Raw genomic sequence first — 27,136 nt, 5'->3', positions numbered from 1 at the left:
TGGGAGGGGGGAGAAGAAGGAGGGGGGAAGGTAAATCGTCCTCTCTGTTTTGTGTTTCAAGGGATTGAAGCAGGGAAATCTCCTAGTATCCCCAGGGCGGGAAAATCTGGGAGGAAGTAAAGAGCAGGAAGGGAAGTGGGTGATTTCTCTTTGTTGGAGGCTCAGGGCATCTGAGTCTTGGGGGTCCCCCAGGGAAAGGTTTGGGGAGACCAGAGAGTTTATCAGGTACTCAGAATCCTGATTGGTGGCAGCGAGAGAAGATCCAAGCTGGTAATTAAGCTTGGAGGTTCATGCTAAGCACCCAGATTTTGGACGCTAAGGTCCAGATTTGAGAGAGAGGCTTATTACACATGGTACAACCACATCTTGAATACTGCATGGAGATGTGGTCAGCCCATCTCAAAAAGGTCTATTGGAATTGGAAAAGGTTCAGAAAACGGCAACAAAAATCATTAGGGGTATGGAACAGCTTCCATATGAGGAGAGATTAATAAAACTGGGCCTTTACAGCATGGAAAAGAGATGACTAAGGGGGATATGATAGACAGAAGTCTATAAAATCATGATTGGTTAAGAAGAAAGTAAGTAAGGAAGTGTTGTTTACTCTCTCATAACACAAGAACTAGGGATCACCAAATGAAATTAATAGGCAGTAGATTTCAAACAAACAAAGGGAAGTATTTCTTCACACAACACAGTCAGGCTGTGGAGCTCTTTGCCAGAGGATAGTGTGAAGGCCAAGAACATAACAGGTTTCAAAAAAGAACTAGATAAATTCATGGTGGATAGGTCCATCAATGGCTATTAGCCAGGATGGGCAGGGATGGTGGCCCTGGCCTCTGTTTGCCAGAAACTGGGAATGAGTGACAGAGGATGGATCACTTGATGATTACCTGCTCTGTTAATTCCTTCTGGGGCACTTGACATTGGCCACTGTTGACAGACAGGATACTGGGCTAGATGGGCCCTTGGTCTGACCCAGCATGGACGTACTTATGTTCATCTATCACTGAATCAAGACACAAGGCTGGCTTTGAATATAGAAATGCAAGTTGTACATGAAGAAAACTCTGCTAGTGAAAGGCACTGGTTTATGTTACATTTAATAAAAGCCCCAGTTATTGCTTAGGTTTAAATTTCTTGTGTTTTGATCTCTGTCCCTCTGAGTCACTTTTTTTCTTGTTCCTGTTCTTATTTTTCACATTGTGAGTTTCGTAGTATCGGACCCCAACTTTCTTGGTGTGCTGCTGCCTCTCAGCTCTTCTCCTCTGCAAAGAGATGCAGTCACACATAGTAAAACCAACACATTCGGCAGAGCTTATTTTGTTTGGCTTTTATCACATTCTTCTTTGAAATTAAATGATCAGAAATAAATTCTTCACCATGAGCTTTAAATGGCACAAATAAGCTTTCGCATTTAGATTTTTCTTGTACAGATCTCACAGTGCATGACAGAGATGGGTAAATGATACCCCCCATTACATAGCAGAGGAACAGAGGCTTGGAGAGCTAATGGGCTTGGGTAAGCTTGTGGCAGAGCCTGCACCAGATCACCTGGCTCCCAGTTTCATGCCCTATCAACTGAAGCAGGTTGCCTCTCATGGCAAGGCCCTGAAGGGAGATTTGCTACACCAGTCATGTCATATTGAAGTGACTGTATTTGAGGCCCAGAATTGCATTCATGGGGTTGATTTACGTATTACACCAGGATGATCCTTTCAGACTTTACTGCAGCACCCAGGAATCAACAGCACTAGACGTTTTAGTTGTGAAGGTGGGGGCTGACCACACAATGGAGCATCCATTGACTCTTGCTTCCTCGAGGCCTAATTCTGCCCCCCACTCCCAGTGCACCAACCCCCATTCTGTCATCTGTCTGCTTTGTGTGTGAAACACACTGAACATCCAGGAGAATTCTCCCTTTCAAATCCCTCCCTCTCACAGATGTATGCAGACTCCTCATCTACACCGAGGAGGCCTGGTCACCTGTGAGCACATCATGACTGTAACTGTTGCCCAGAGGGAAGGCCATGTAGATTGACCGTTCTGCCAATGCCAAGCAGAGGCACTGTGCATCACCCACCATCTCCCAAGACCATCCCCAAAGCTTTGACATGCAAGAAGCTGAGGTATCTGAAAGGAGCCAAAGCTTCCACTCTCTGCCCTCTGCAGCTGGGATTATAGGCGGTAACACTTACTTCTTTGGATGTAAGCTTCTTGCAAGGCTTTTCACCCTGAAGGGCATCCTCCTCCTCGTCCTCTTGTGCTTTCCTTTTCTTTCCCTTTTTGGTGCACCCTAAGAGCAGTATTTTAAACAGTCAGAGACACCTTCCAGCACCAATCTGTTCGCATAGGTCGAGGCAGCTGGCTCCATGCCAATCCTGCATTTCAGCACATGGAACAATGCTAGAGTTGCACCAGCCACATTTGTAATACACGTGGCCTGTTCTGTCAGAGAACTATTTGACATTTGATATAAAAGCTGCTATTAAGGGCAGATTTTCAAAGCGCTGTGCAAGATTCTATCTAATGGGACAACTCCGCTGCACACTCATTGTGTCAGAGTCAAATCCCCATCTGCTGATTTCAAACCTTGACTCCCAAATTGAGCCCTCTTGGTGCCTGCAAGGGAAACAGGATCTTGGAAGCCATCAGATCAAGCCTCACCACGTTTCTCTGGGAAGGGAAACTACTGCGCCAGGACTATTGCCAAGTACAGGGTGTGCTATGTGAGCTGTCCATCACCCCCATCCACACTTGAAACACTGCAGGCCTCTAACACCACCACTTGGCCCTCATTGGCACAGTCAGAGGGCACAGAACACTTGACAATCAGGTGAGAGCTCGGAAACAAGCACAACCTGCAGCTTTGCAGGGAGCCCTCAAGTCAGATTAGCTCATCAGCAAGTTTTAAATAGTTTTAGGGAAAGAAGAAACTGGTCCCTGAGACTAGCAGTAAATGCCTCCATTTCTCAGGGTTTCTGCGCTAAGACCTGGGGCAGACTTAGACCTTTTCATGTTACCTCTGGCCTCTGGTTCTTTGGTTTCTTCAGACTTCTGCTCAGATGTTGTGAATACCTTTTCACTGAACCCTCTGGGGATTCTACAACAGATAAAGCAGAGACACATTCTCATGGGATTGTGCCCAAAATAGCAGCATGATACTACCTTTTCTATAGGCCTGTCCTGCATATAAACAAACAGTGCCACGGTGCTCAGCAAAAAGCCACTTCTAAAACCAGAGTCTTATTAACAATTCAAATAAGTCTGCAAGATACCCAAAACTTGAATAAGGTCATATGGCTCTGCTGGGAGTTCTCCTCTGGCTAAGACCTAGAAAGTCCATTATTGCCAGATAGTCTATCTTACCCAAACTCCTCTGCATGCATGCAAATTGAAGACAGTAGCATGAGAGAGCAACAAAAATGATTAAAGGTCTAGTAAACATGGTCTACGAGGAAATATTGAAAATATCAGGTTTGTTCAGTCTGGAGAAGACTAAGGGGGACATAACAGTTTTCAAGTAGTAAAATGTTGTTATAAAGAGGAAGGTGATAAATTATTCTCCTTAACCACCGAGGACAGGACAACAAACAACAGGCTTAAATAGCAAGGGAAATTTAGGTTAGACTTTAGGAAAACCTTACTGTTAGGTAATTTCTTCCTGTGCTTAACTACCTAGAGAAGCTGTGGAATCCCTGTCAGGTTTTTAAGAACAGGTTAAACAAACACCTGTCAAGGACGGTCTAGATAAGCCTTAATCCTGCCTCAGTGCAGAGGACTGGACTAGATGACCTACTGAGGTCCCTTCCAGTCCTACATTTCTATGATACCATGAAGATTAGCAGCAGCTCCAGGAACTCTGTTAACTCCCCCATAGATCCTAGTAGCCAAAACACCAGCAAAGCCATAAGCTTCAGCCGCGTTCAGGAAATAGATGCTCATGGCCGGTCACCTTGTGCAGTGCGAGGAGAGTGAAAAAGTCATCCATAATACCAGGGAGGGCATGGTATGGACCAGAAAATACTAGTTAATCCCAATTCAAGGCATTTTCTGGTTTAAAATCTGTTTTGTTTCTGCACACTGCATTACACTTGGTTTTAGTTACACGCTGAAATAGTGGTTACATAAGGCAACAGATTCAGAGATTTATTTAGGGTTTCCAAATAAAGAGTAAAACTGAAGTGGGTCTAATACTAATAGATGTTATGTAATACTAAACATCAGAATGTCTGTGCCGTTTGGGTCAGTATTTTCCTCAAGGAAAATGTCACAACTTATTTCAGTTTTCAATATTAAATGCATTGCAAAACTATTATCAAATTGCTAAATATTTTTCAGTAATTTTCATGAGTATATTTTAAATAATAATTTTATTTATTTATTTATTTATTTTTACCAGTTTCATGGTTTTAACTGAGCTGAAACCAGTATTTAACTGAGCTCTGTCCTAAACCAGTTTTTCTGGAAAAAACTGCCAACCCTGCCTGGTCCCCATCGCCTTTATCTGCACAAAGTTGGTGGGAGATCTTTAACTATCCATGCAAACCTAGTTATGCCCAAACTGGGCCAGCAGTATCCACCAGACAGGTCTCAGGGCTGCTGGCATGTCCACAACCGCTGGCCTCACTACATCAAAGATCAAGCATGATCTCAGCATAACTGGTTCTAGCGTAGCTATCAGCTAGAGTTCAGTGATTCTAAGGGCCTTTGACTAAGGACACCAAAATGAGGCAAACTATGGCTTTTCCACTGGCTCATTTCCCTCCCAAGAGCTGAAAAAGTAAGCATGGAGCAAAGTAAATGCTTTGAAAGAAGACACATCAGCCCAAGTTGGCAAAAACAGAATACTAACTCACTCATGACAGCTAAAGGAGCTGTTTTCCCATAAATGTCAGAACATTAGATGTTTTTAAGATGATAAACAGGCCTCATTCAAAATTCAGTTAAGTAAATGTTTGGTTTTGAGAGAAGATTATTCAATTAAGGTGGATATATTGGCCCAGAATAGAAATAGCAGCTGAATGAAATGTGACTCAGTGAACCCAATAATAGACTGAATTCAGCCCAATCTTTTCTCCTGTGCAATTCTTTACTCTCAAAACTGAACAGAATCAAATACCTTATTGCTGAGAATCTCTTGGCTTTGGCTTTGGCCAGGAATTTTTTGTATTTTGCAATCTTTTCCTCCAAAATCTCAATAACTGCCTTGGAGCCCTCCCTGGCAGCTTCTCCATGGGAGTTGAAGTCATCCTCAGCTAAGTTTTGCTGCTGTTCTTCCTCTTCCTCCTCCTCCTCCTCTCCTCCAGAAGGATCACTGTCCATCTTGTCAATATCTGACATATCTACAGGAACCAGGTCTTCTTCCAAGAAATGAGTTGCCACATTAATCTTCCCAAAGTTCTGCCGGACGTGAGACATGAGTTGCTTCATTTCTGCATTTGCTTTGTTCTCCTCTTCCTCTACCAACTCCGTGTTCGAAGCTACGGCCTCTGAGCTCTGCTCATCACTGTCAGCTTGGCTTGGCATTGCAGCTACTTCTAAAGATGAGGGCTATAAACAAGAGAAGGAAAGGTGAGACTTGCACCCCAGGCATTGTAGCTACAGGCAAGATCTTAAACAGCCATTACCCATTACATTCAAGACACTTTGACCACCAACAATCTGTCCCAAATCGGCCATGTGACCTTGTACAGCCATAGTTTCAGGTATGGTTGGAATAAGTTGGGATGGTAAATTGACTCAGAAACAATTAATATCTTCAAATAATTTGCCTTCAGTTACTGCATCCTACAGAATGGATCCTCTATCCCTTAAATATCACAGCAATTCACATTCACTTACATTTCTCAAAAAACAAGTAATCCTGAAAGAGTGCACATAATTCCAGAAACTCCATCGAGGGTCACAGGGCTATCAACTGGGACTGGCCATAATGCAATCCCTTAAAAAACAATTAGTGGTAAAAATATCCACGGTTGCTACTGAGTGGCAAAAGTTGGAAACAACCCAAGAGTCACTGCAATTCAGGAACTACCGAATAAGTAATTCATGTGCTATACATCAGATAAGAACTTCAAAGCACCATTGGAAACGAAGTGAACTTTCAAAGTTAAATGGGTTTCCCAGGAAACCTCTAAGGGGAGGCGTATGCACACGTAACCCCTTTGGTTAGGCAAGAAATCAGCCATTTGGAGCTTTGCTCCAAAAAGGAGCCCATTGTCTGTGAATTACTTATTCACAGCCCTAAGTCTTAAACTGTACAGAAGTGTGTCTCACAGACCCACGGGGATGCTTGTTCTAAGCTAACACCTGTTATAAACGTGTGACCCCAGAAAACCCCGTGTGGGGTTTGAAGGACCGATCACTTGCCTTGCTGGAGTTGGCGCGATCTCTGGTAAGTGTATTAGCATGCATGTAGGTACTTTTATCGTTTGTGCGTTTTCTCTTTTATCTTAAGGACAAGTGTGCTTGCTTAGAAAGAGCGGTGTGGTAACTTAACTGTGGGCAATTATGCTGTTTATAGCCTCTGAGGAGAAAAGCACAGCAGGCCTGCTTAGGTGTGGGGAATTGACTGTGTAGGTAGGGAACGGTACAACCTAGAAATACCCTGGTCAGAAGGGAGAGATGCAGGTCTCCAGCTAAGAGAGGTGATGGCCAGGGCCTAAGGGTGGATGCTCTTGGTGGACCATAGAGAGCGAAGAGCGGGGCCACTGTCCTGAATGGTTACACTTACTGCAAAACAAACTCTAATCCTGTGCACAACTTTCCAATCATCTCTTTGAAAAAGAGAATTTATTTGCCACCCAAATTTAACATCAGTTAATACTGTGAAAGTTGCTGAAATATCTGCACGTTAACCAATACAAACCAGCTTAAACAACCAATCAGGACATTGCTACATTCCTGCTGTGTGTTCTCTCTGTTTAATGAATTCAAATGAGCATTACCTGAAACACTGAGGGAAAGCCATCCTCAGCTATGCTAGTGAAGCTGCTAAGAAATGGTGTGCAGAAGGGAAATGGGTTCCCACGTCTGCAGGAATGGAAGTAAATGTTCTCACCTGAGGGCCTGGCTCTGCATTCGGTGGTTTAACAAAGAATGGTATACGGCCCCTCTGCCAGTCGTTGAGGACCATTTTGCTCACAGTCTGCATGTCAGGTTCTCCACCCTGGAATAGACAGTAATGATGTGTGTCTGAACTCACAAGGGCAAATGTACCCCTGTCACCTCACCTCAAAGGAGCTTGGAGAGTTGAATTCCCCATGTATAATGTGGAACTTTATTCCAACACTCCCCACTCACCCAAGGTTACAAAGAGCTGTGAAAATACAGACAGTGTTTTAATCTGGCTCACTTTTAACAGTTTTCCAGTCCGGAAGGCTAGCTTCTCAAGGAAATCCTCTGCATTTTTCCAGGTATCAATTTTGTACGTCTTGCTGATGTACTCTGGCTTCGCTTTTTCAAGCACTGCACTGATATGGTCTTCAGGGCTCTTTATTTTTTCAACTTGAACCTAAAAACGAGGGGGAAACAGAGTGCCCAACCCCTGTGAGCATCACTCTGGGTCAGACAAAAGTCCAAGGCTCAAATGCTCTGGGCAAGCATAGCTGCAAACTGATTTCAGCCTCAACAATTCCTCTCTAATGTCCTCCTCCCAACCACAACGGAAACTCTTCCAGCTTGATTTTAAAGGGAAAGGCAGCACTTTGTTATACTCTAATACTGCAGAAATTCTACAGAGTCCCAAGCAATGCAGAGATTCTAATGAAAGGTCAAACATCACCCTCCTCATCCGCCCCAAGACACCCTGGTTCACTTTAAATGTGTAAAACTTCCCTTTACTCTGTACGTTAACTAAGATATCATATGTGTGCACACTGCTTCGGCTCCTGGAACTCTACCCCATCCTGTGGTCAGACCAAACAGCATGATTACTGCCCTCAGCCTCATCCCCATTCTGAAGTTTGTCATACGTACAGATCACAAGTTGTCCCTGGGGTGAGGAAGTCAGTATTAGAATCTCTTCAAATCAACTGCATCAACAGTAGAAAAACAGGCCTTTCCAGCATTCTCCGCAGATACTTACCACGCCCTTCAGCACAATGTCAGTTTCTGTATCCTCCGATGGATAAACTACACCTGGACAGTCAATGAGGAAGATCCGCCGCATCAAGGTGATGTACTGCCAGACCTGCAAGAGAGTCCAACAGTCCTCCTGCTTTACCCTTCTTCACAAGCAGCCTTGGATTCTGCATTTTAAAGGTATGAAACTACCCTTAAAGCGAGCACTGCAATTTATGAACTTGAGGGACTGAGAGACCCAGAGCTAAGGACAGTGACCAGCCACTGCCCAGCCCCAGGAAGCTGAGCACTATGTGGGATTAAGAGGCTAGATCCAATCACAAAACCGCTGTCCATCCAGACAGCAGGACTGGACCAGGTGGTGACACTATGTCCATGTATTTTTGCATAAATTCAAGTCCATGGTTTGCCCCAGGGATTAGGTTTATATTCTGTGTCTAAAAACTCTTACCTGCTCAAAGGCCAAGGTTCTTTCATGGCCTACCTACCTTTGTTTCACCGGCAATGGGAGCCACGTTGCAGACCTTCTTGGATCGTAACGTATTAATCACTGAGCTCTTGCCAACGTTTGGATAGCCAATGAAGCCCACGCTGATCTGTTTCTTGTCTGTGTGCAACTGTTAAGAAATTACACACATTTATGAATGCCTTGTAGAGAAAGGCACGGTTGCTATTAAAATTCCAAAGTGTGAATTCTCAGCAGTTCCTCTCCTCTTAGAGAAATGGAGCGCAAATACAGTCCCAATGCAAACCTGATCACAAGGAACAGGATCTCCCTAATACAGGGGTCTCAAACTCAAATCACCACAAAGGCCACATGACGACTAGTACATTGGCCCAAGGGCTGCATCACTGACCCCCTTTCATACGATACAAAAGTACAGTCAGAAACGAAGAGTAATACAGTATGCTATTAAAAGTCAACGTATTACTTTTTTAAAACTGTAATGTGAAAAGTCAGTGCTAATTTTGACATCATTTCATTTTTGGCCACTTAGCTGGCAGCGTTTTGCATCAACAAGAGCATCCATATTAGGTTTGATATCCTGAGAGGAACCAATCTCAGTGATGCTTGCAAATTGCACCACATTCCATACAAAAAATGACACGAAGAGAATGTTAAGACTGCACACTTAAGCACACGTGTCAAAGTCAGGGTTGCACACACAACTTTTTCTCTGCTCCTTTGAGACTATATGTTATCACGTAATCTTTTAATTACAGGGTCACATACTATTTCTCATATAACATATACTCTTTTTCTACACTCTTAAATTGTATAGCACCTTACAGTGATTTTTTACTGACTTTTATTGCTTTGTCATAGTAGCCCAATATATGCTTACTAGCAAAGGACTTGCCACTTAGCCACTCAAGTTTATGGTAAGTATGAGTGAGGGTGGGCAAATGTGTGTTGTGATGGGAAGCTGTGTTGATTTGTGCCTGCAAAGCCCTCATTCCACCCCTTCTGTGAGACTCCGCCCCTGCCCTGCCTCATCCCATCCCTTCCCTGCCCCAATTCCAACTCCTTCCCCAAAGTCCCCGCCCCAACTCTGCCCCCTCCCTGCCCCTATTCCAACTCCTTAACCAAATCTCTTCCCTGGCCCCGCCTCTTTCCCGCTGCCTCCTCTGAGCCTGCCGCATCCCCACTCCTCCTCCCTCCCCCCTGGAAAGTCCTAAGCACTGCCAAAGAGCTGTTTGGGGGCGAGACGTGCTGGGAGATAGGTGGAGGAGCGGGCACACGGCGTGCTCGGGGGCGGGGTGGGGTGAGGGGAGCTTGGTGGGCTGCAGGAAATAACTCCGCGGGCCACATCGTGTGTTTGAGACCCCTGCTCTAATAAGAGAAATTTATCACAGCTAACAGGCATTCAAAGAGCTGATTTAAAGTGCTGAAGGAAATATTCCAAAACCTTTGTTTGAAGAGCAAGACATGAGTCACTTGTGTTTACAGCTGCTATGAAATTACTCATTGATGTCTTAAGTTAAAAAGCACTTGGGTTGAGAAACAAATATAAATCGGAATCTGTTGACAAGATAAAGATGCAGATGTGGGACTCGAGAGGAAATCAGTCCTCTAAAAAGGAAACTATTCTGTTGACTTCTCTCTCTCAAGAAGATGATTACTTCAAAGAGGCATCATCTTCATGGGATAGTATCAGTCTGCAGGGCATAAATGAGCCGCACAAGTACGTTCTTCCTCTCCACATGCTCATGTGTTCCTAAGTAGTGTTAAAGGGAGTTTCCTGGGTGCCTAGAGATGACACCCCCTGGCCAGTATGTATCTGGGTCAGACAATGCTGGTCAGACTGAGTTTTGAGCCTGCCTGGGTTGTGTTGAACATTTCTCAATAACTTGCAACAAACAGGGAGCATGTTCCAATCACTCCCCAAAGAAGGGCTCTTCACAGGTGGAGTCAGCCACTGATATGCACAGCCCAGTGTCTAGGCTGCTGCAGAAAGACATTTTCCACCTTGAAGCCCAGCAACTAAGGGAAAAAAAAACCAAACTAAAAACCTGTCACGTACCTTTCCGAACTGCCGTAACAGCTGTATGAAGGCTCCTTTGCCAAAGGGATTTGTGAGACTGGCGTGGAAAGCAAGTGTCGGATAATCCTGGGAGAGGACTGCAACCCAGCGTTTCTAGAGAGAAAGCACACTGCTGAGTGAGGAGGCTTATGCTACAGATCCAGAAAAACAAGTGCAGCGACAGCCTGATCACAGGACTGGGTTTCAAACAACTGTCTAAGGAAACTGAAAATTCAAAGATCTTTGAATTGTTTGTCAAACCCTACAGTAAATGCTTTATCTTCCATTTTATACATGCAAGACAATACTCCAAAAATGTTTCATTGCTAGTTAAACCCAATTAGCTGAACAATATAAAACAAGCTAGCTCTTAAGAGGACTAGCACTTAGCATACTCGCGAGAAGAAAGCTGAACTGTTACAACCAGCCAGAGGAAGTAGAGAGTTTGTGGCTGGTGACTGTTGATCAGCTAAGCAAAACTTGGGTGCATTTGCAGTGTAACTGCTACTCTGATGGCAGGAAGTCCTAGAGGAGCTCCAACTGACCAGTTACATCGTACCCTGTAGCATGAGGACTGACACTAGCACCAGAGCATAGGCTACAAAAACCCAAGACACTGCAGAAAGGACAGTACTTACGGTGGCCCAAGTAGGGACAAGGTCACATTTGTTCAGGACGAAAATTAGATGTTTCCACGATTTCTCCTTTTTGAGGTAAGATTCGACATGTGGGGAACGAGTCCCGACGGGATCTCTAGCATCAAGAACTTGCACAATAACATCAGACGAATCAATCACCTGAAAATCCATGGACAGAGAGGAGTTTGGACCCTCAGGCTGAAAGCTAATGCAGCACTTTTAAGGGCAAATGGGCAAGCTAAAAACACTTATATTTTCCCCCGCTCCATGTGCAACTCGCACTGTCCCTTCGGTTAGTCAAACAGACTAACATCCAAGGTGTTTACTTTTCCCACTGAGGCCGCGGCGGACAGTGAAGTTACTCATGTATATAGACTGTCACTGGCTTCCTGTGTGCAAAGATGATGCTGTGACATTTTGGGTGCAAACACTCCAGGGAAAGGCTCTAATTAATCACCTTAATAGACAGAATTAAAATGACTCTGCATAAACTAGTACAGAATCACTTTGATTTTGAAAACTCTACACCTAAATGTGGAGCCTAGGCCACCTGATCATGTTCCTTTACTGGCCCTGTTTCCAGCAATCAATCAAGTTGAAGAGCGGTCATTTCATAGCAAAAACAATGAGGAGTCCTTGTGGCACCTTAGAGACTAACAAATTTATTTAGGCATAAGCTTTTATGGGCTAGAACCCATTTCATCAGATGCATGAAGCAAAAAACATAGGATCAGGTATAAATATATGAAAGGAGGGGGTTGTTTTACCAAGTGTGAGGTCAGTCTAACGAGATAAATCAATTAACGGCAGGATACCAAGGGAGGAAAAATAACTTTTGAAGTGGTAAGAGAGCGGTCCATTACAGACAGTTGACAAAACAGTGTGAGTAACAGTAGGGAGGCACTAGTAAAACCTTGAATGGAGTACAAACACACTTCCAGCAGGCAAATTCCAAAATCACTACCACCATTTTATAGGTGATCATAATGCAAACAATGTTTCTTGAATCACTATTAACATGTAAGAAACAAGGGGGAATGTGCAGTCAGTCAGCTAACCACCTGCAACAGGGAGCAGTCATTATACGGCTTGATTCAGGGCCAAGTGAATTTGTTTCATATCTATGTCTTGCATTTTTGGCACCCATTTAATTGAAATCTGTTCAGGTTGCCTTATCGTTCTCAGCATTTTTACAAGGTCTCTAAGTGGAGAGGTGGCTGTACAGGTTATAAGCTGCATTTAGAAACTCGGAGCAAGAAGCAGACGAGCAACGTCACGTTAGTCTAGCAGTAACTAAGAGGATGCACATCTGGTCCTGTTACCGCTCTAATCGTGGCTCACTCCCATTCCTCTAGCAGTCGATGCAACTCAGAGGGAACTGACGGTCAGAGCCTTCCAGAAGAAACCCTGCCAAAACACCGGAATCTGATGTTTTAGCCTAAACAACCTTGACATCACTATAGATAAACCATTTAGATGAAGACCCAGGGAAGGTTTGTGTCCCTGACAGTCACCCATTGGTTGTATGCTTATGAGATCTCCGTCCCCTTAAGGCAGGGGTTCAAGGTCAGTCTGAGTGAAGACTGTGGGAATCTCTAACCCTTTTACACTTTTCTTCTGCCATGTTCTAGTTGCTGTTGCATGGTGGTACCAGACCTCGTGGTTAAGATTAGACTCTTTAACAGGCTGACGAGAGAGCAGGCAGGCAAGCAACATACCTGCCACCCTTCCTTACAAGGGAAACCATCACTTATTTTATGGTTGCAGTGAGCTTTAACCATGGGAATGCCAGGGGATATGGATCAACGTTCATGTCACACTCCCCATCAGTGCCCGGGCTCGGGAAGTTAATGATCCAACCTGCAGAACAAGTTTGGTGATAAATTCTAGTCACATGCCACCTGAGGCATGTTGTATATATGCTAAGAAGAAGGAGGGAATGCCGCTACGCCCACTCTTGGTTTTTTACAGTCCAACTCCATCAACAAAGAGTCTTCACAGAGCCATCCCAATCACTGTTCCATGGAGTTACTAGTTTGTGCAGGCTTGTGCGCTGCTGCATTTGGCTGAGTGATCAATTTAAAATTGCCTCCCGTGAGCAAGTTGTGGAAATCCAAATTTATGAATCTCTCTCAACCTCTACATGATTTACACTTACTTTGTAAAGCTCGCCCCAGATTCTTTTGGACTGTCCCTTCTTGTAGATCTCCTCTCGTGCTTCATCCCTAAGAAGTGGGTTATCAAACACATGTCAGCACCTAAAAGACCTGGAAGATGCATTTTCTTACGCCATCTACACACACAGGAGATGAGGCCAAAGTGACAAATACTTGGGTTCTTCTTCGAGTGATTGCTCATATCCATTCTAGTAGGTGTACGCGCCGCGCGTGCACGTTCGTTGGAAGACTTTTACCCTAGCAACTCCAGCGGGCCGGCAGGTCGCCCCCTAGAGTGGCGCCGTAATGGCGGGTAATATATACCCCTGCCGGCCCGCCTGCTCCTCAGTTCCTTCTTACCGCCGTGTTGGTCGTTGGAACTGTGGAGCGCGGCATAGCTGTCCTCCACGTCCCTAGCTTCTCTTCGTTCATCGTTCTAGTTCTAGTTTTAGTTTTAATTATAGTTTACGTAGTATAGTATAGTTGTAGTTTATAGTTCTAGTGTATATAGTTAGCGGGTTTGGGGCGCTAGCCCTCTCCAGCGCCCGGTGCCAGGCTCATGCCTGGTTCGCCGGGGTTCAAACCGTGCTCGGCCTGTAAAAAGCCGATGCCCACCAGCGATCCCCATGACGCCTGCTTGAAGTGCCTGGGGGAATCGCACATATCCGAGAAGTGCTGCATTTGTAAGGCCTTCAGACCGAGGACCAAGAAGGAGCAAGGCCAGCGCCTCAAGACGCTCCTGATGGAAGCGGCACTTAACCCTGCATCCTCAGCACCGAGTGCCGCTTCGGCTCCGGCACCAGATCTGTCCGGCGCCGTGAAAACGCCACGGCACCGCCTTTCTCCAGCACCGGCTCACAGGAAGAGGCCCTCGACGTCCTCTACCCCGGCTAAACAGCCCCGAAAGGAGCACCCGGCTCCGACGCCGGCCTTGTTGGCCGTGCCAGGGACTTCGTCGACTCCGGGCCCGGCGGGTCCGTCGAGTCCGATCCCTCCCAGCTCCCCGCCAAGATCTGGGGTAGAGCTGATGGTCCCGTCCACGCCCGAGACCTTCTCGTCGGCCAGGGACCTCATCGCCTTAACGGAGCCTGTGCTGCCCCAACCCCCAGCACCGCCGGTGCGGGTTCTACAATCAAAGGGCAAGCCTACACCGATGCGAGCACCGTCCCTGGACTCTCCGGCTCGGCACCGGTCAAGATCTCGGCACCGATCTCGGTCCCGAGGGAGGTCTCGCTCGCAGCGCCGCTCACAGTCCCGGCACCGCTCTCCACGACGGCACCGGTCGTCTTCGCGCCGGTCCCGATACTCCCGGCACCGCTCTGGCTCCAGCCACTGTTACCGGCACCAGGACTCGAGGAGTCGTTCCCGCCATTGACGGTCCAGATCCTGGTTGACCTCCTGGCACCGAGCTGGTGGCAGGTCCCGGTCTCGATCGCGGCGCCAGTATGGCTCACGGCACCGATCTCCGGCACCGAGATCTTCGCCGTCTGCAACGCGGGACCCGTACCACTCCCGCTCGGCTCCACCTTGGCCCTCTCGCCAAGGCTCTGTCTCTTCGCGGGCGGACAGCATGTACCTAGAAGCTGAAAGACCCGCCGCCCTCTTTTCCGAGGGTCAGCAGGAGCATGGTCCGCAGCAGTGGGGCTTCTGGACCCTCTGGGCGTATCATCAAGCCCAGGGCCCTCAGCAAATTCCCCCACGATCGTCTGTCTCAGAGCACAGGGCTCCGGAGGCTATTTCTTCACGCCCTCCTCCATCCCCTACGGAAGAGCGGTCGTCCCATCCTCCGGATGCTGAGCTCCCGCAACAGTCAGAAGCGGTACTCCAGTCAGAGCCGCCACCAGACCCGCTCCTGCCAGGTCTCTCCTCATCATCCTCCCCAGATGAGGCGGTGGCGGGGACGACATCCACCAGTCCCCCCCCCCACTGGACCTCAGGGCGCACCAGGATCTCCTCAGGCGCGTGGTGCAAAATATGAGGCGTATGGACCTGCTTGGCCTCAAGGTCTATTCCGCAGGAGCCCTGCAGCTGTGGGTCTCCAACCAGCAAGCTCTGCTCAGCTGCTACTCGTACAACACCTGGGCGGCGGCTGATAAGTTTAAAGAGCTCCTCCCACAAGACGCTCGTCAGGAGTTCGCCGCTCTCCTTGACGAGGGGAAAAAGGTCGCACGCACTTCCCTACAGGCAGCTTTGGACGCAGCAGACTCGGCTGCCAGAACTCTGGCCTCCGGAGTCACTATGCGCCGCATCTCGTGGCTTCAGGTCTCTGGCCTTCCTCCGGAACTCAATAGTACCATCCAGGAACCTCCCGTTTGAGGGCCAGGGCCTGTTCGACAAGACTGACCCTCGGGCTGCAGAAGCCGTCTCAGAGAATAATAGGGTCAATTATGCGGTCACTAGGGACTGCATACACCGGTAACCCCAGCGTAGACATCAGGCCTCAAGCAGCAGCAAGGCCATTAACCCCCAACCCAGGCAAGGCAGGACTTTGCCCAGGTGGTGAAATAGAAACGAGCAGGCGCAGACATCGGGCAACCAGGGGGCAAGGCCAAGATCCCCAAGCTTACCTCCGCCGAAGCCTCGTTTTGAAGGTGCGCTCCGAGGCACTGTACCAGTTCCTTCCACGGATCCATCTCCTCCTTCTCACAACCGCTTTATGTTCTCCTGCCCGTGTGGTCCAGCTTACTACTTCGTACCGCTGGGCCTCCGCACGCATCGCGGCTTGAACCACCTACAGTTTGCTTCGTACACGCGCCTCACGCCCCCTCGTCCCTCTTAGGGACCCCTCTCATGAGCAGATCCTCCTCCAGGAGGTGCGAAGCTCCTCGACAAAGGGCCATAAAGGAGGTTCCAGAGAATGAGAAGGCAGGGGGATTTTACCTCCCGTTACTTTCCTGATACCCCAAGGCCAAGGGAGAGTCTCAGACCCATCCCCGACTACGAGAGCTCAACAAAACACCTGCAAGTGAAGTTCCGCAATGCGTTTCCTTGGGACCATTATTCCATCCTGATCCCGGAGACCTGGTACGCCGCCTCGACATGCAGGACGCATGATTTTCATAAGCCATACTTTCCGCCCCATCGAGGTTCCTTCGCTTCGTTGTACGCGGCCGGCACTATACAATTCACGGTCCTCCATTCTGGCCTCTCGACGGCCCCTGACAGAGTGTTTTACCAAGTGCATGCGTAGTCGTCGCCTTTCTTCGTCGCAGTCGTGTGCTGTGTTCCCTACTCTCGAGACTGGCTTACTGGGGACCCTCAGTAGGACGAAGTCCTCGTGCACGTCGCATGGCAGTCGCCTTTTCTCGGAAGTCTAGCCTGATCTCATGCCGAAGTCCACCATCCCCTACTCAGAGGACAGAGTTTTCGGCGCATTCTAGACTCATCAATAGCCAGGGCCGTATCTTCCCTTGTCGGGTTCAGGCTTTGACAGCCATCATCCACAGGCTGCAGGCAGCAACCTCTAACCTCCATACGTATTGCTGACACTGCTTGGGCCACATGGGCGCCTGCACATTCGTTACGGCGCATGCCTCGACCCGCCTCCGGCCTCCAGTCCTGGCTCATCCTCAGCTCCGTCCGGCCAGGCATCCATTAATACAGTAATCACGATTGCCCCAGAGCGGTCCTCCTCTCTCTCCAGTGGTTGGCTGGATCAGTCCGTCGGGTTGCAGGCTCGTTATCCGCCCAGCCCTCACTGGTCCCATAACGACAGACACGTCGGACTTGGATGGGGAGCTCACCTAAGGATGAGCCCGCTGCAGGACCGCAGGGTCGTGGTCTCCTCCCCGAACTCGCCTCCATGATACACGTGCGAGAATATTGAGGGCAGGTCCGCCTTGCTTGTCAAGCGTTCTCATCAACAGAATCCAGACGGTCGCTGTGTTTACCGTTTTTATACGAGCAACACAACGGCGTATACTAGTGAACAAGCAGGCGAAACGAGATCTCCTCTTCTTCTGATCGGAAGGCCATGACGTATGTGGAACTTTGCATAGCCCACTCTGTTCACCTAGTTGCTTCTTTCTCCCGGGACCGGAAATACCCTGGCCGGATCGTAATCAAGGCTGGCCTTTGCTTCACGAGTGGTCTTTCGAAGCTGACTTGCCCTTGCGCTCTTCGAAGGTTGGGGATCCCCATATGGACCATTTGCACCCGCCAGGAACAGGAAAGTGCCCGATGTTTTGGCTACTGTCCAAGGTCGCGAAGCCGGGCTCCGGTGGCAGACGCCTTTCCTTGATTTCCGTGGTGACGGCACCTCTTCATATGCATTCCCTTCTCATTCCCGTGGATCCACCAAGAATCCTATGAAAAGTGCGGCAGGGACAAGGAGCCCGCTTGATTCTGACGCTCCAGCCATGGCCACCGCAGCAATTGGTTCTCTCCTGCCTGGACCGTCCGTAGCCGGGACCCTGTCCCCTGCCTCTTTAACCTGGATCTAGATCACGCAAGACCAACGGCCGGTCTTTGTCACCCGGACTCCAGTCGCTGCACCTCTCAGCGTGCTCCTGCGTGGCTGACTAGAGTCCGAGTTGCATTGCCTTCCCCAGTGAGGCAGGTGTTATCTTGGGAAGATAGGAAGCCGCTACGAGGGGCCAGACATACGTAGCCAAATGGAACGTTTTACGTGCTGGTGCACGGAGAGGCGCTTCACCCACTGATGTTTCCATCCCATGCCTCGATTACCTTTGGTCGCTCAAGCAGCAAGGACTGGCGGTATCCTCTCTCCGGGTTCACTTAGCGCTATCTCCACCTTCCATCCGGGGAGCGACGGCCGCTCTGTTTCTCACACCGATGGTGGCTAGATTCCTTAAAGGGCTGGAGCGGTGTTTACCGCCAAGAGCGTCCGCCACGCCAGCCCCCATCTTGGGATCTCAACCTGGTGTTGTCCATCTTAACTGTCCCCCCTTTGAGCTGCTGGCTACGTGTATTACCCTATTCCTCTACTTGTCCATACGGAAGACAGATCTGGTGGCCATCACTTCTGACTAGGCGCGTGTCAGAGCTGTCGCGCCCTTGTGGTAGGAGCCCCCGTATACGCGTGTCCATCGGGACAAAGTAACAACTGAGGCCTGCACCCCGCCTTTCTCCCAAAGTTGTCTCGGCCTTTCAAATGCAAACCAGGACATTTCTACCCGTATTCTCCGAAACGTCATTCGTCTCGCGGCAGTAGGCAATTTACACCTAGACGTGCGTAGGGCGCTCGCCTTTTATATAGAACGGACCAAACCGTTCCTGTAGATCCAGCCCAGCTTTTGTCGCCGAGCTGAGCGAGTTAAGGGTTGCCAGTCTCATCGCAAGAGGATGCTCTCGTGGGTGACGTCTGTACGAGGCAGGATTACGACTGGGCCCCGTCCCCTTCGGGTCAACATGATAGACTGCGGACACTACTAACTAGAAGCCGCGACACCAAGCGTATGACGGATGGCGTTCCTTGCGACAGAGTACCGTACCAGAAATCTGCAGGGCAAGCGGACTGGTCCTCACGCGCGAGCATACAATTCTGTGCTTCCCATTATACGACCCTGGTCCCAGGACAAGTCCACCAGCAGGGAAATGACCGCAGCCTTCCGGCTGTGCCATGGTTGCGAACGCCATGTTACCTCCACTCACGACCGGAGGCTACCCGGCCTAGGTAAGGTTGGGAATCACTGCTACTGGAGAATGGAGTCTGATTGGAAGACAATCACATCGAAGAAGAAAACACGGTTATCAACCTTTGTAACTGTGTTCTTCTAGATGTGTTGCTCAATTATCTATTCCACACCCGCCCTCCTTCCCCCCACGTCGGAGTAGCCGGCAAGAAGGAACTGAGGAGCGGGCGGGCCGGCAGGGGTATATATTACCCGCCAGGACGGCGCCACTCTAGGGGGCGACCTGCCGGCCCGCTGGAGTTGCTAGGGTAAAAGTCTTCCAACGAACGTGCACGCGCGGCGCGTACACCTACTGGAATGGATATGAGCAACACATCTCGAAGAACAACAGTTACAAAGGTGAGTAACCGTGTTTTTTACACAGTCCTGATCAGCCTAGGAATATGCAGAAGGAATACCAATAAAGTGGTTCCAAACAGATATACCTTTTCACATGCCTGTATTTGTGCACCTACTGGGCTCCTGTTACTCTCAAGACACCTTTGGTAGATATTCAGAGATGTCACGCATCATGAATTACACTTGAAGATAAATTAAATTAATGGAGATATCCTATCTCTTAGAACTGGAAAGGACCTTGAAAGGTCATTGAGTCCCCTTGCCTTCACTAGCAGGACCAAGTACTGATCTTGCCCCCAGATTCCCAAGGACTGAACTCACAACCCTGGGTTTAGCAGGCCAATGCTCAAACCACTGAGCTATCCCTCCCTCATGCATATGGAAGCAGCCACTAGGTTAACTATGCAGGCACACAGACAGCAAGAGAAAAAATCCAAGTCAAATATTGACCATGTTGGACACCTTAAATAGTCTAGCTCCCCTCAGCCTCTTATTTTCTCTAAGCCTCCCTACAGTACGAGTAGCACAGTGGACATTTTCAAGGGTGAAACTAAAACATGCATTGCTCTTAAGGAGTTTAAACACTGACCGTAACTAACTCCGCCCAGCTTTTTACCTCACTCCAGTATCTTCCATCACCAGGTCTCGGTCCTTGCCCTGGTCATAGGTCCCTGCGGAGGCCTCAGCATTCTCCAGAAGAGACTGCACATCACTCACAGAAAGATTTGGTCTTTTCCTTTGCGATTTGGGGCCAAAGGTCGTTTCAAAAGTTTCTGTGTCAAGAATGTGGACCTTGGAATTCTGAGGGAAGATAGGTTAGTAAAAAGTAATAAAAACATGCTTTAACTTTGCCATGGCTCAAAACATACAACATACAAAGGCTGAGTTCAGGTCCAAAGAACTATCACAAGAAGTGCTGTATGCACTATCTGGATGTCTTAAGTTTTTAACTCCCTTTGAGAAATACAAGAATAGTTGTAACATACTTTGTTTGCTTTCCTTTTTATTAAACACTTGCCAAAGAACTGTGTTTCATTTCTTTTATTATAAACTCAGTCAAATATAATTGAGACTACAATGATGAAAAATAAACTGTTATCTTTGATCAGTCCTTTGTTTTTCTAACAAGTGCACAAATCTTGCCAAATTCACAGATTTTGTCAATAATCATCATGCTCAAATTCGTAGTTTTTATTTTAGACCAGCTACAAATGCCAACATTTTCTTAGAAATGAATCTACTTCATAGATAAAAAGAATCACTTATTTTTTAATGTGCATTTTAGTTTCAGATAACATTTCACTTAATTTAGGTAAAAATTTTATTAGATGCACATGGAAAGTCTTCATATGAAAATATCTAGCAAGACTCCAAAATAATAGCTTAGATACGATAAGAGAAACTTGACCCTAACTAAAACTTGATGTGCCTGAAAGAAAGTTATACGCACAGGAATTTTTGACTCAGGATAAAAACACTAATTTGAGTTAGGATCTATCACGCAACAGGAGGCAAGCAGTGTGAGACCACATCCTCAAGAACTCATGGTCAGACTGTCACTTGTGCCATCACAAGCACTGGAACCAGAGACTGCATGTGAACAAACTGCCACAGCCATCTTACCCTGGCACTTTAACACAAACTGCTTTAAGGCAAATTTCCTGCCAAAAGAGATTAAGTCCCAATGGATAATATAGACCTTCTTATTGGTTACACACAGCTAATACACTTGCTTTATTTCATTCATATTAATTTTATACATCTTCCCAATCCCTGGGAAATATTCCAGTGCAGTAACCCACTCAGAATACTGCTAGCTCCAGTCTGAGTTCACAGTGCATCAACTATGAACCACAGAGGATATTCAAGGGCAAACAAGCAGCCTGATGAAAACCCAGAGTCAGGCCTTCTCACTCAGAACACTGAACCATACGCTCACCAGTCACCAGACCAAGACGCCAAACGTTACAGCCACCTTTGCCTGCTCATAAGCAGGATCCCAGAGCTATATTTAAATAGATCATTTTAGGGGTACTGAAAAACCATACAGGGTGCTGATTTACTCTCTACAGCTGATTGAACGTGAGGCAGTAACTATGCCTTAATTTCTGTTTTGTACTAAGAGGAAAGTTCTTTGAACTCATTTGATTTGTGTGTCTGGTTAAAAGCCTTCTACTAATAGGAATGTTGCTAGTAACCACTCTGCAAGGCCTGGGAAATGTGGCCTACCAAATATCAGGCTATTTCGCTGTTTCGTGAACAGTAGAAATGTCGCAGCACAGACAGCTCTGACAAACAGAAAGGAATAAGATTTTGGAGCCACAATGCACAGGTGGGAGTGCCCACTCAGGATGTGTTACTTAGAGGTCCATGGCAAGTTTAGCTCTGTACAACCTCAATAAAATCCAAGCCTTTAGAGACCAAGACCAATTAAGACACAGATTATCCTAAAGTAGGTGGCTAAGGACTTGTTCCCATCCAAGCACCCTATTTACAGGTGAAGAACAAAGGAGTGGTCTAACATATCTAGGCGTGCAGAAAGATGCGCTGGCATCCTTCATCTGGGGAGACAAGCTTATGAAAGGAGCGTCTCAGCCATCCTGCTGAAAAGAACTGTGATAAGGACTTGTGGTAACCAATGCCTTATTACACCAGAGGACATCTTGTTAGTGAAGTTTAGGCTCTATAACGTGTGTGATTATTTAATTTTTATAATTAATCCTTTGTTTCCAATATTTCTGCTTGCTGTCCTTTTCAATAAACTTAGATTTTGCTTTCGCTATAAAAAAAATGAAGAGCTGTGTGTGATCCAGAGTGTAACTGGTAAGCTATGGAGTACTGTTCCTTTGGGAGCAGAGGATCTGGGAATTCCGTGAGTGCTCAGTACATCAGGGGCTGGGAACTCCAGGGGGATGCCCAGAGGACTCATGAGTGGGAGCGTATCTATCGCTAACCTGCAAAGAGCTGGCAAACCGTGCACAGGCTGAGAGCGAAGTGCTTGTGTTGGCTGTGGCTGGTAGAGTCAGGGAGCTGAACCTGGCAAACACAGACAAGGCTCAATCATGCTAAGAGCAGGTGGTAGTGAGGTGCCTCGCAGGCCCACTCCCAGTTCAAAGTGTAGACACCATCAGGAGTCAGCACCAACACTGTCTGCAGCATCCTGTACTCTCCCACCACCCAAGTCCTGACAGGATGATACACTGCTTAGCTTATAAGACCACAGCCCGGGATAGCAAGCTGCTAGGAAACCTCAGCTCATTCAGTGATTCCTTCAGGCTGACACAGTGGCACTAGCAGGCACCCAAGAGAGCTGTATCCATCCTTCCTCTGCCAGAGAAGAGACCGTGACATTGAATGAGGGAACTGAGTCTGCCCCTAGAGGACACCCTACAGCTCTTCACCAAACTGAACAGATACAACACGACTCCAGAAAATAAACCAAGGCTCCTGCCCAGAACTATCCTTAGTTCCTAACGGGCCTTTCGTGTGAGGAAATGAGCGATACTCACATGAGGTCTAATTCGATCATGGAGAAGGGACATCGGCAGCCTGCTTTGCTTCATGACCACTTTGTACGGATCCCTCATAACAGTCTCCATTTCCTCTTGGAATTTCTGCAGAGACGACTGCTTGATCACACGGGTATTTCCTGGTATAGAAAAATAAACATTGTACCTTCACACATCCCCACACTGGGCATAGGGCTAGAGCTCTTTCTGGAGCTGAAAATACCAGGGAGAAAAACAGATGTTTCACTGGAAAGAGGCACAGTCAGATTTAACTCTTGACTTGCCCACTCCATTCTTTCCTTCCCACCACCTAGAGAGACCTTTAAAAAAGCACCTCCTAGCAACAACACACCCAGTTGTTTATTGGGCAAATGCAAATGAATGGTACAAGAGACGGATTATCATTCATATGTCTACAGCACACATCTTCCTCTGCAGCGTCTGGTGCTGGCCATTATTGGAGACAGGACACTTGGCTAAATGGACCTCACGTCTGATCCAGTCTAGCAGTTCCTACAACCCTTACAATCCTGCCCTGGTCACAAACCTGCCATTAAAGATTGGTTTCAACCATTGATTTAGAGCTGCTGCAGCCCTCCTGCTTAAAAGGGTGCTGCTGTGCAGTTGTGTTTCTGCACTAGTATTAGGGAGGCTCTAAATTAATGTGCAGAGAAGAGAAAAAGGGGCAAATTTAGCATCATGCCAATTGTAACAGTGTCTATTTGGGCAATCTTCTTAAACAATAAGACTCAACTGAAAACTCCCTGCTTCAGGGGATCTCCCTCATCAGAGTCTAAAATGTAAGGGAGATGGTATTCATGAGTTTCAAATATGTTTTTACATTCTATATTCCAACTGAGTGTATGCGTCCTTCAGCAATATATGGAGCCGGACCACACAAGGATTCCCAGGGCTCTAAAGGCATCACTCACATTATGTTGACTCAGTACAGCAGGGAATCCCAATAGGCAGATGGAATGCTGCACTCTTACAGTGTATGCACAGTGGCCACACACACAAGAGGAGAGAACCTATGGGAAAATGGGACATCAAAACAAATCCAGTGCCACTGGGGTTGCTCTTGGCATGACAGTTCAGTGCAAGGACCAAGGCACAGATTTAGAAAGGAATTTAGGTACCTTTGAAATCTCACCAGGCAGCTATCTTCAGGCACCTAAATACCTTTAAAAATCCTGCCCTAAGTATATAAATACTACTGGCTTTTACTGTAGCTTTTCCATAAATATACATTAGAAGTCATAAAACATTAAAGGGATCAAAACCAAGATAGTGGCATGACGTGAACTTTCCTGCATCCCATTCCATCAGTACAGACAACTCCGGTTCTTAACTTTGCCAGGCAAATGCTGCAATGGACATCAGTCAAGGCTCTCCCTATGAGAAGCGAGAGCCTCTGTTCTTTCAGCGGTAAGGAATGTGCTTCCCTCATTAATGGGAAAAGCTAGTTTCTCTTTACACCATAACAGCAGCCAAGATGTGGAAAAGCAATCAGTGATTTTGGAGTCCCAATTTTATACACCTTCAAGGGGCCAGGTTTTCCGAAAACGCTGGGAACACACCCTCTGAAAACTAAGCATCTAAGCATCTTTAAGGCATCTCAAGTTGGCCCCCTCAAAATCAATAATCACATTGGAAACATTTGGCCAATGGATCTTGTTTCCAGGGAACAGGGACATATTGTGCACATCATCCCCTTAGAACATCTGAGTGACTGTTAGTTTAACCTCACTGAGTCATGAGGTAGAAACACTCACCAAACCATTTAATATTTGGTTCCACTCTTGCCACTGTTCCTGGTGCCACTGTGGACTGGTACTGCAGAGGCCTAATCACTTTACCACGATTGTTTCTAAGAGAGAAAAATGAGAGCTTGTGTAAGTACATGAGCAGCAGAGACACACAGTAAGGGCCACAGTTCACTCGTTCCAAGACAAGACAAAAACCATGTGGCTTGTCTGAATGAAAGGTCCTAAGCAAACAGTCACTCTATACACAAGGGCACAGTACTATTTGGAAGGGTAGGATAACTTGTATAGCTGAGACAACAGGAGGATTTAGATCAGCCAGCATATCCTCGCCCAGACTGGAATTTGGACAAGGTGCCAGGGTTATTCTTGCAAACATACCACAGGACCCTGTGTGACCAGGATCTCAGTCTGCCATCCAAGTACTGACCAGGCCTAAACCGACTCAGTTTACTGAAGAAGAGATATGACCTCAGGCTTTAGGCAATCAGTTTTACTGCACAAGGCATATTTGGATGGAGCCGTTATGTTTGGCAGTATATGCCAGTCCCAATGGAACGAGCGCACAGACATTTGCTCCTTCAGTGAACCTTTCCTCCCACTATCACTATAGGTGAACAACTGGAAACAATAACTGCCCATTGGCTCATAATCAGATTAGGAAACATCTGGGTCACCTAGGTGGGGGACAAGAATAGGAATCATCAATGAGTCTTTATTGGCATGGCAAGCTATATAAGTGCTGCCAACCCCCATAACTCTGAGCGTAGGTTGGTGGTTTGGGAAACACCTAAAAGACCTGAAGAAGACGTACACCTGCTCCACTGGTGCAGGAGAGCGGTGGCCCTTCACGGCCCAGGTCTGCACCCAAAGGTTGACCCAAGGCTGCCACTGGGGAAGCTTTTATTCTGGACCCAAGTGCATGCGCAGAATGGGGCTGCTGGGATTCCCACTGCCCTGGGTCACCCACAGCTACAAGCCAGGGGAGGTGCTCAGCTGGCCACCAGGAGCCAAGAGGCAGCCCACTGTGGAGGGGTCACTCCAGCCCGTGCCCAGGCCTCGACAGCTGCCAGCCTCACCTGCGCTCTTTCTGCCGGTACATGTTCAGCCGCCGGATGGTTGCCCGGTCCCGCACATTGTGCCCCCCAGCGCCCAGCACCCGATCTAGGGAAACAAGTCAGAGTTACGGGGGAGGGAAGGTCGTGGGCGAGGATCGAGGCACAGAGGGTGGGCGAAGGGAGAGAAGAGTGTCACGGGGGGATAGTGGCAGGGGAGGGTCACGGCCCGGGGGAGTGGACAGTTGGGGTGGCAGGGGGGTGCAGATGGGAACCTGGCGGGAGGGGGGTAGGTTGCAGGGGGCGTGCGATCGGAGGATGCAGGGGGGGGGAGGGTCGCCGCCTGTGGGGGTGGCAGAGGGGTGCAGATGGGGAAGTTGGTAAGGCGCAGTGGTGCCCGGGGAAGGGGCGGCCGGGGGTGCAGACGGGGAAGTTGGAGCATGAGCGGAATACAGAGGGCTCCAGGGGGTGGCAGGGATCTGCAGGACGGGAAGTTTCGGGGTGCAGCCCGGGAGTGTGTTGGCAGGGGAGCGCAGCGGGGAAGTTGTGGGGCGAGGCACCGGGGCAGGTTGGAAACAGGCCGGCAAGACGGGGAGAGGTGGGCGAGGGACGGGTCAGGTGCTTCCGAGGCGTCGCAGGTTCGGATGTCGAAAGCGGACTAATGGGTTGAGGCAGACGGAAGCGAACCGGCACATGAGGTGGAGGGAGGGGGTGCCGTCAGAACGGTGAAGGTGGCGGGGGGAGGTCAGGCTCCGGTGGGTGGTCGTCCGGGGGGGGAAGGGGTGCGGGGTCGGCGCGCCTCGGGGGGAAGTTGGGGGGGACGTTGCCCGGGGGTGGCGGGGGCGCAGACGGGGAAAGGGGGGGGCGGCGCGCGCGCGCGCGGGGGGGTCGGTACCGGGGTTGGTGCTGGCGCGGGACGGGTTGATGCTGCTCCGGCCCTTGTAGCGGGGCTTCACAAGCGCTGGCGGCCGGGGCTCTGCGGTCGCTGCCCGCAGGCGGAGGGACGGGCGGCAGCGAGGGGTCTCGCGTCTCTCGCGGGCGGCCCCACGCGCTGTGGTGAACCCGGGAAGCAACACAAGAGCACTTCTGCGGCGACGTACGTATTTCCGGGGCGTGACGGTTACTTGGCAAAACCGGGCCGCCCCCCGAAACCTGCGGCGGTCCGTAGCTGAGGCTCCGGGTTGGATCTGACATCCGTGACACCCACCGCCTAGGACCACGGAACCAGGACATCACACACGAACTGCGGGCTGGCTACAAAGTACGACTGAGCCAGACATCACCCCGCAGGGGTTCCATCGGTGACAACGGGGCATGACAATCACCAACCGGCCCTAAGTGGGACACGAGGGCCAATTTACATCAAGAAATACCCACAGGACCATGGTGACAAGGCCATGAACATACAC

The 27,136-nt window shown here is 48.4% G+C and overlaps 1 protein-coding gene across 1 annotated transcript; it reads right to left on the bottom strand.

Annotated features, from left to right (window-relative positions):
- Positions 1–1,086: 1,086 nt before the first annotated feature.
- On the bottom strand, positions 1,087–26,795 carry GNL2 (G protein nucleolar 2). The gene is made up of 16 exons (XM_032796283.2): positions 26,623–26,795; positions 25,752–25,836; positions 24,682–24,776; positions 22,907–23,046; positions 20,014–20,198; positions 13,407–13,473; positions 11,249–11,407; positions 10,611–10,724; positions 8,574–8,702; positions 8,090–8,194; positions 7,358–7,516; positions 7,064–7,171; positions 5,123–5,553; positions 3,024–3,103; positions 2,199–2,296; positions 1,087–1,268 (listed from the first exon to the last, which is right to left on the bottom strand). The coding sequence occupies exons 2-16, from the start codon at positions 25,772–25,774 to the stop codon at positions 1,119–1,121; spliced, it is 2,043 nt and encodes a 680-aa protein (XP_032652174.1). The 5' UTR covers positions 25,775–25,836; positions 26,623–26,795; the 3' UTR covers positions 1,087–1,118.
- Positions 26,796–27,136: the final 341 nt, after the last annotated feature.

The sequence above is a fragment of the Chelonoidis abingdonii genome, chromosome 25, assembly GCF_003597395.2.
Source record: "Chelonoidis abingdonii isolate Lonesome George chromosome 25, CheloAbing_2.0, whole genome shotgun sequence".
Taxonomy (NCBI): domain Eukaryota; kingdom Metazoa; phylum Chordata; order Testudines; family Testudinidae; genus Chelonoidis; species Chelonoidis abingdonii.
Note: the sequence above shows the minus strand (reverse complement) of the source record. Positions and strands in the feature narration are given on the sequence as shown.

What these genes read in the sequence shown, in the direction of transcription:
- GNL2 (XM_032796283.2), bottom strand. Translation starts at nt 25,774, where the DNA reads ATGTACCGGCAGAAAGAGCGCAG. An exon ending in TACCGGCAGAAAGAGCGCAG is followed by an intron (nt 24,777 to 25,751) that starts GTGAGGCTGGCA and finishes TTTCTCTCTTAG; the next exon opens with AAACAATCGTGGTAAAGTGA. An exon ending in ATGATCGAATTAGACCTCAT is followed by an intron (nt 20,199 to 22,906) that starts GTGAGTATCGCT and finishes ATCTTCCCTCAG; the next exon opens with AATTCCAAGGTCCACATTCT.